General features: G+C 59.4%; 1 protein-coding gene across 2 annotated transcripts; it reads right to left on the bottom strand.

Annotated features, from left to right (window-relative positions):
- Window positions 1-2,662: 2,662 nt before the first annotated feature.
- LOC133358551 (blood plasma apolipoprotein LAL1) lies at window positions 2,663-6,336 on the bottom strand. Of its 2 annotated transcripts, none has more exons than XM_061576918.1 (4): window positions 6,286-6,336; window positions 4,687-4,792; window positions 3,976-4,129; window positions 2,663-3,299 (listed from the first exon to the last, which is right to left on the bottom strand). In XM_061576918.1, the coding sequence occupies exons 2-4, from the start codon at window positions 4,742-4,744 to the stop codon at window positions 3,194-3,196; spliced, it is 318 nt and encodes a 105-aa protein (XP_061432902.1). In that variant the 5' UTR covers window positions 4,745-4,792; window positions 6,286-6,336; the 3' UTR covers window positions 2,663-3,193. The 2 variants fall into 2 exon arrangements, with proteins under 2 accessions (XP_061432902.1, XP_061432903.1); XM_061576919.1 differs by having other exon boundaries at window positions 4,687-4,789; window positions 6,286-6,309.
- Window positions 6,337-8,432: the final 2,096 nt, after the last annotated feature.

Genomic DNA, 8,432 nt, shown 5'->3' with positions numbered 1-8,432 from the left:
TTGTCTCTTCTCACAATTCAAGTTCCTAGAATCAACCCACCCGCGCTTGCAACATGGCTTCATCCCAGAGGTCGCAATCGGATACCCGTACCCTACCCGAAATGGGTACCTGATACCCGTACCCGGCCGGGTACGGGTACCCGTTTGCGACCCTGGTGCAGCCGGGTACGGGTAAGGAATCAAAACCCGTTTGCGACCTCTGCAGCGGAGTCACCAGATTTGTGTCACCAGACCCTCCGCCACCCGACCACAGCCAAAGGAATGAAATTGACACGTGCTGTGCCGCAGATTCACAACGCGCCAGGCCACTTCCGGTGCTGTGCAACCAATTTCCGGTGTTGTGATTACGACTTCCGGTTTTGTGGTTCTAACTTCCGGTGCTGTGATTCCAATTTCCGGTGTTGTGATTCCGACTTCCGGTTTTGTGATTCTAACTTCCGGTGCTGTGATTACGATTTCCGGTTTTGTGTTCCCGACTTCCAGTGTAGTTCTCCCCGAAGTCGCTCCACGCAGTTGAGTGAAACTTCGCGACATTTGCTGCTAAATCCGACTGAGGATGATTCAACTCGCCAGTGGATGGGTGAGTGAGGAGAGGCTGAGTGAGTGGGTGGGTGAGTGGGTGAGTGGGTGGGTGAGTGGGTGAGTGGGTGGGTGAGTGGGTGAGTGGGTGGGTGGGTGAGTGAGGAGAGCTGAGTGAGTGGGTGGGTGAGTGGGTGGGTGGGTGAGTGAGGAGAGGCTGAGTGAGTGGGTGGGGTGAGTGGGTGAGTGGGTGGGTGAGTGGGTGGGTGGGTGAGTGAGGAGAGGCTGAGTGAGTGGGTGGGTGGGTGGGTGGGTGAGTGAGGAGAGGCTGAGTGAGTGGGTGGGTGGGTGAGTGGTGGGTGGGTGAGTGAGGAGAGGCTGAGTGAGTGGGTGGGTGAGTGGGTGGGTGAGGGGTGGGTGGGTGAGTGGGTGGGTGGGTGGGTGAGTGGGTGGGTGGGTGAGTGGGTGGGTGGGTGAGTGGGTGGGTGGGTGGGTGGGTGAGTGGGTGGGGTGGGTGGGTGGGGTGGGTGGGTGGGTGAGTGGGTGGGGTGGGTGAGTGGGTGAGTGGGTGGGTGGGTGGGTGAGTGGGTGGGTGGGTGGGTGGTGGGTGGGTGGTGAGTGGGTGGGTGGTGGTGGGTGGGTGAGTGGGTGGGTGGGTGGGTGGGTGAGTGGGTGGGTGGGTGGGTGAGTGGGTGGGTGGGTGGGTGGGTGGGTGGGTGGGTGGGTGGGTGGGTGGGTGGGTGGGTGGGTGGGTGGGTGGGTGAGTGGGTGGGTGGGTGGGTGGGTGGGTGGGTGGGTGGGTGGGTGATGGGTGGGTGGGTGGGTGGGTGGAGTGGGGGTGGGTGGTGGGTGGGTGAGTGGGTGGGTGGGTGGGTGGGTGGGTGAGTGGGTGGGTGGGGTGGGTGGTGGAGTGGGTGGGTGGGTGGGTGGGTGGGTGGGTGGGTGAGTGGGTGGGTGGGTGGTGGGTGGGTGGGTGGGTGAGTGGGTGGGTGGTGGGTGAGTGGGTGGTGGGTGGGTGGGTGGGTGAGTGGGTGGGTGGGTGGTGAGTGGGTGGGTGGGTGAGTGGGTGGGTGGGTGGGTGAGTGGGTGGGGGGTGGGTGGGTGAGTGGGTGGGTGGGTGGGTGAGTGGGTGGGTGGGTGGGTGAGTGGGTGGGTGGGTGGGTGGGTGGGGTGGTAGTGAGTGGTGAGTGGGTGGGTGGGTGGGTGAGTGAGTGGTGGGTGGGTGGGGGTGGGTGAGTGAGGTGAGTGGGTGGGTGGGTGGGTGAGTGGGTGGGTGGGTGGGTGAATGGGTGAGGTGCTGAATGAGAAGATGAGTGGGTAGGTGAGTGTGAGGCTGAGTGAGTGGGTAGGTGAGTGAGTGGGTGAGTGAGAAGGTGAGTGGGTAGGTGAGTGTGAGGTTGAGTGAGAAGGTGAGTGAGTGAGACGGTGATTGGGTCAGAGGCTGAATGAGAAGGTGGGTGGGTGGGGTGAGTGAGACGGTGAGTGGGTAGGTGAGTGAAGTGGGTGAGTGAGTGGGTGAGTGAGTGAGTGAGACGGTGATTGGGTCAGAGGCTGAATGAGAAGGTGGGTGGGTGAGTGAGACGGTGAGTGGGTAGGTGAGTGAGTGGGTGAGTGGGTGAGTGAGTGGGTGAGTGAGTGAGTGAGTGAGACGGTGGGTGAGTGGTTGAGTGAGACGGTGAGTGAGTGAGTGAGACACTGGGTGAGTGAGACGGTGGGTGGTTGAGTGAGTGAGTGGGTGAATGAGTGAGTGAGACGGTGAGTGGGTGGGTGAGTGAGACGGTGGGTGGTTGAGTGAGTGAGTGGGTGAGTGAGAAGGTTGGGTGGGTGAGTGAGACGGTGAGTGTGCGAGTGAGTGAGACGGTGAGTGGGTGAGTGAGACGGTGAGTGAGTGAGACGGTGGGTGAGTGGGTGAGTGTGAGACGGTGGGTGAGTGAGTGAGTGAGACGGTGAGACGGTGAGTGAGTGAGACGGTGGGTGAGTGAGTGAGTGAGACGGTGAGTGTGCGAGTTGACCAAAAAGCACCGTGCGACGATTCCATCTGCGTCGGGTGGCGGAGGGCGCTCTCAACGACAACACAAACCGACCCGTCCCTACCAACCCGACAGCTTTCACCGCACGGAACACCACCACCAGCACCACCAAGTAGCATCGTCACACAACGCGTTTATTTGGGGTCGTATCATTCTCAATTAACATTCACGACTTTGCCACCTTCTCAATAACACTGAACGAGTCCCCCACCCACCCCCCCACACACCCCACACATCGTCTTCGTCCACAGCCGGCGGCTGCGTAGGGACAGCTGCCGCTGGGGACGCTTCGGGTCGTGTGGGGGTGGTGGGGGGTGGTGGTGGTGGTGGTGTGGGTGGTGGTGTGGGTGGTGGTCGATTGAGATCGCCGTGAAACTTAAATGGAAGCGAAGTGTCACGGATACCCCCCCCCCCCCCCGGCGTCTTGCGGTCCTACCCTGTGGGTGCATTCGCCGCGTGTGGCGAGTCTGTGGGTGGTGTGTGTGGGTGTCTGTGGGTGGTGTCTGTGGGTGTCTGTGGGAGTCTGTGGGTCTCTCCGCGTGTGAGTGGTGTGTGTGTGTGGTGTGTGTGGTTTATGGGAGTCTGTGGGTCTCTCCGCGTGTCTGTGGTGTGTGTGTGTGGTGCGAGTGGTGTGAGTGAGGAGTCTAGTGGTGCTTGGACTCCACGTACGCCTGGTACATCTTGCTGACGTTCTCGCGGATCTTGTGCAGGTACGGGGTCAGCACGGCCACCGTGTCGGTGTACAGGCTCCTGCGCGCACACACGTGGAGACACACGGAGACGCACGTGGAGACAGAGACACGTGGAGACACACGGAGACGCACGTGGAGACAGAGACACACGTGGAGACACACGGAGACGCACGTGCAGACACACGGAGACGCACGTGGAGACACACGGAGACGCACGTGGAGACGCACGGAGACACACGTGGAGACACACGGAGACGCACGTGCAGACACACGGAGACACACGTGGAGACAGAGACACGTGGAGACGCACGTGGAGACACACGGAGACGCACGTGGAGACGCACGGAGACACACGTGGAGACAGAGACACGTGGAGACGCACGTGGAGACACACGGAGACGCACGTGGAGACAGAGACACGTGGAGACACACGGAGACGCACGTGGAGACAGAGACATGGAGACAGAGACGGACGTGGAGACAGAGACACACGGAGATGATGGTGCTGCTGCTGTTGGTGGTGGTGGTGCTGATGGTGATGATGGTGATGATGGTGGTGATGATGATGATGGTGCTGCTAGTGATGGTGATGGTGGTGATGATGATGGTGCCGATGGTGATGATGATGGTGATGATGATGGTGATGGTGGTGATGATGATGGTGCTAGTGGTGATGGTGCTAGTGGTGGTGGTGCTAGTGGTGGTGGTGCTGCTGGTGCCGTGCTGGTGCTCACTTTGCGTGCTCGCCGATGTTGGAGGTCTGCAGGCCGTGCACCATCTTCTTGAACTCGGCGGACACGTTCTTGAAGCCCTCCCAGAACGCGTCGGGGAAGAGTTGGGCCTTCACCACCGCCGTGTCGGACATCGCCTTGGGCGCGGCCTCGGACCCTGCGGGAGGGGGGGGTACGGAACGTCGGACGATCACGACGAAGCCCATACCCTCGCGCGTACGCATACCTATCAACCCCTTATCAGTGCCGTATGGGTTGACAGCTATGTAGCTCTGTGGGGTCTCTGTGGGTCTTTGTGGGTCTCTGTGTATCTCTGTGGGTCTCTGTGTGGTCTCTGTGGGTCTCTGTGTGGTCTCTGTGGGTCTCTGTGGGTCTCTGTATCTCTGTGGATCTCTGTATCTCTGTGTATCTCTGTGAGTCTCTGTGTGTCTCTGTGTGTATCTGTGGGTCTCTGTGAGTCTCTGTGTATCTCTGTGAGTCTCTGTGGGTCTCTGTGTATCTGTGAGTCTCTGTGGGTCTCTGGGTCTCTGTGGGTCTCTGTGGGTCTCTGTGTATCTCTGTGTGGCCTCTGTGGGTCTCTGGGTTACTCGGAGGAGCAGCAGCAGCAGGGTGAGCGAGCGAGGGAGCGAGGGAGATGGGGGCGCGTGTGTCGATGAAGCGTGTGTGGGTGAAGTGTGTGTGAAGTGTGCCCATCGTGTCGAGCGGCGAGCGAACCTGCAGCCAGGATGCAGACGACGGCGAGAGTCGCCAGGGCAGCCACGTGGAGCTTCATCTTCTTGCTGTTGCTGTTGGGGGGTTGGTGGCCGGAGCGAGGTACCTGCTGAGCACACCCAACAACAACAACAACAAAGATCCCCCGTGTAGCCTCAACAGACTGCTGGGGCAAGTGCTGTTAGCGAGCACCTACGAAGGCCGGCACGGCACACGAGGGGGTGGGTGGCTAGCACCACGCCCGGCCGCCTTTGTCTCCCCGGTGGCGATGTTCACTACGCACCGCACCAGGTACTCATTTGAGGCCGAGTCGACCTAGGGGAGGCTCCGGACCGATTCAGATAATCGTCACCGGTGTTGGCCGTGAGCAGCGCGCCAAAGCACTGCACCGCAGGGTCGGGATCGAACCCACGACTTCCTGCACGCCAGGCGAGGTAGTCAACATCTCTTAGCCACCGTGATGATGATGATGAGAGAGAGACTCAAACTCCACATCTACAGCAGCAGGCATCGTCAGGGTCTGGTTTGAATCCACGATCTCCTGCGTACCAGGCGAGGTAGTTAACATCTCCTAGCCACCGTGATGATGATGATGATGAGAGAGACACCAGGCGAGGGAGTTAACATCTCCTAGCCACCGTGATGATGATGATGAGAGACACCAGGCGAGGTAGTTAACATCTCCTAGCCACCGTGATGATGATGATGAGAGAGACACCGGGCGAGGTAGTCAACATCTCCTAGCCACCGTGATGATGATGAGAGAGAGAGACACCAGGCGAGGTAGTTAACATCTCCTAGCCACTGTGATGATGAGAGAGAGAGACACCAGGCGAGGTAGTTAACATCTCCTAGCCACTGTGATGATGAGAGAGAGAGACACCAGGCGAGGTAGTTAACATCTCCTAGCCACTGTGATGATGAGAGAGAGAGACACCAGGCGAGGTAGTTAACATCTCCTAGCCACTGTGATGATGATGATGATAGAGAGACACCGGGCGAGGTAGTTAACGTCTCGTGACTCCCCAAGAATGTTCAAGTGTACAGGCTGTCCAGAGCACTCTCAGGGGTTTCGGCTGCAGTCTGGGCGGGTTTCCACCGTCTGGGTCTCATCAGCAGAGCTGGCAAGAGGACTCCGCTTAAACTGCGGGTCACTGTGTGAGTGGTGGTGGAGCTGAGTTTGAGTGTCTGTGTGAGTGTGTGTGAGTGTGTGTGTCTCTGTGTGAGTCTGTGTGTGAGTCTGTGTGTGAGTCTGTGTGTGTGAGTCTGTGTATGAGTGTGAGTGAGTGGTGGTGGAGCCGTGTGAGTGTGTGTCTGTGAATGTGAGCCTGTGAGTGTGAGTCTGTGTGTGAGTGAGTGAGTGGTGGTGGAGCCGTGTGTGTCTGTGTGTGAGTGTGAGTGAGTCTGAGTTGGAGCCGTGTGAGTGTCGGTGTGTGTGAGTGTGTGTGAGTGAGTGTGAGTTTGGAGCCGTGTGTGAGTGTGTGTGTGTGAGTGTGAGTTGGAGTGAGTGAGTGTGAGTTGGAGCCGTGTGAGTGAGTGAGAGTGAGTGAGTGTGAGTGAGTGTGAGTTGGAGCCGTGTGAGTGTGAGCGAGAGGCACTCACCACGTGGCTGAGAGAGTGGAGGAGGTGAGTGATGCCGACTCTGGGAGGCTCTCCCTTATATACACGCACTCGCAGGCGCGCACACACCCACACGCACACACGCACACACACACGCACGCACGCACACACGCACACGCACTGGCAGACCTACAAAGAGCGCACACACGAGACTGGCACACACGGGACTGGCACACGTGCAAAGGCGGACACACACACGCACACACACACGGGCGCACACACACGGGCGCACACACACACACGCACTGGCAAACGTGCAAGCACACGCACTGTGACACACAAAGACAAAGGTCCCACGCGTGGCCTTTCGCGCTCTGCTGGGGCAAAGTGCGGTTCGCGGCGCCTTCACGTTCGACACGGGGGGGGGGGGCTAGCACCACGCCCGGCCGCCTTTGTCTCACACACACAAAGACAAAGATCCCCCGTGTAGCCTTAACAGAATATAGGGGCAAGTGCTGTTAGCGAGCACCTATGAAGGCCGGAACGGTACACGAGGGGGTGGGTGGCCATCACCACGCCCGACCGCCTTTGTCTCCCCAGTGGCGATGTTTACACACCGCACCAGGTACTCATTTGAGGCCGAGTCGACCTAGGGGAGGCCCAGGACCGGTTCAGATAATCGTCACTGGTGTTTGCCGTGAGCGGGAATCGAACCCGGGTCGCCAGGTTCGTAGTGCAGCGTAGCGCTAACCGCTACACTACCGCTCCCCACACACACACGTACACACACACACGCGTAAGTAGAACTTCCTTCGCACCGTACGTAGCCAACTGCTAATCGGAGGTGCGGGGGAAGGACCACAAACTAAACACGACAAGCAGAAGAGGAGGAGGAGGCAGTTCTCCAGAGATGAGATTTCAGCACCGCTGATAATCCCACGAAGATGAAATCAGGGATTGCAACGGGTGAGCAGTGAGTGGAGTGGTGAGTGAGTGGGGTGGTGGTGAGCTTCATGTCATCTCGGCCAGTCAATGACCTCCCTAATGGAACATCTTCGCCGGTTAGAAACATTGAGGCTGGCCTGCCTACGATCCATCCTGGGTTTAACCTGCAGGCTGGATTGTGTGAGCTCACAAATCCTCGAAAGATGTGGACAAAGTCCCATCGGTGAGCTCCTCCGGCAGGCAAGGCTGCGTTGGCTGGGTCATGTAGCCCGCATGCCCAGCCACCGCATGCCTAAACAGCTTTTGTTCGGCCGGATCGAGGGGGCTAAACGGGCGCGGCACGGGCTAGAGAAGAGATGGAGTGATGTGGTACAGCAGGACGTGGAGCTGAGTGGACTTGCCGATGGCCGGTACCAGCGGTGTCAAGATCGGCCTCTGTGGAGGAGGCTCGTGAAGGACGCTACTGGGCAGTTGGAGGCAGTCGCCCTCCAACAACAACGGAGGGCGGAGGAGCGATGCTCACAACAACGAGCGGAGCACCGGGCAACTAAAGTGAAGCAAGTTGGCACAGTAGGGGACACAGGTGGTGGTTATCTACCGGTCACCTCAGTCAGCCAACCCACGGCACCTGCAGGGTCTGTCCCGAGACCTCCTGTCAGCATTGAGCCTTCGACACTTCACGTGACGGCCTCAAAGTGCACCTAGCCTGGCACAGGCGCCGTGGTGACGTCAACGCCACTTAGTGGCGAATGACGATTCTTGGTATTGGTGAGAGTGTGGGGTGAGTGTGGGGTGGGGGTGGTGGTGAGTGTGGGGCGAGTGTGGGGTGAGTGTGGGGTGAGTGTGGGGTGAGTGTGGGTGAGTGTGGGTGAGTGTGGGGTGAGTGGGGGGTGAGTGTGGGGTGAGTGGGGGGTGAGTGTGGGGTGAGTGGGGGTGAGTGGGGTGGTGGTGAGTGTGGAGTGAGTGTGTGGTGAGTGTGTGGTGAGTGAGTGTGGGGTGAGTGTGTGGTGAGTGTGGGGTGGGGGTGGTGGTGAGTGTGGGGCGAGTGTGGGGTGAGTGTGGGGTGAGTGTGGGGTGAGTGTGGGTGAGTGTGGGTGAGTGTGGGGTGAGTGGGGGGTTAGTGGGGTGAGTGGGGGGTGAGTGTGGGGGTGAGTGGGGTGAGTGGGGTGGTGGTGAGTGTGGAGTGAGTGTGTGGTGAGTGTGTGGTGAGTGAGTGTGGGGTGAGTGTGGGGTGTGGTGGTGGT

This window comes from Lethenteron reissneri, chromosome 62 (assembly GCF_015708825.2).
Source record: "Lethenteron reissneri isolate LAM-NWPU_2019-01 chromosome 62, ASM1570882v1, whole genome shotgun sequence".
NCBI lineage: Eukaryota > Metazoa > Chordata > Hyperoartia > Petromyzontiformes > Petromyzontidae > Lethenteron > Lethenteron reissneri.
The sequence above is the reverse complement of the archived record's forward strand: the minus strand, read 5'-3'. Positions and strand labels throughout refer to the sequence as shown.

What these genes read in the sequence shown, in the direction of transcription:
- LOC133358551 (XM_061576918.1), bottom strand. Translation starts at nt 4,744, where the DNA reads ATGAAGCTCCACGTGGCTGCCCTGGCGACTCTCGCCGTCGTCTGCATC. An exon ending in CGTCTGCATCCTGGCTGCAG is followed by an intron (nt 4,130 to 4,686) that starts GTTCGCTCGCCG and finishes CCCCTCCCGCAG; the next exon opens with GGTCCGAGGCCGCGCCCAAG. An exon ending in AACATCGGCGAGCACGCAAA is followed by an intron (nt 3,300 to 3,975) that starts GTGAGCACCAGC and finishes GTGTGCGCGCAG; the next exon opens with GAGCCTGTACACCGACACGG.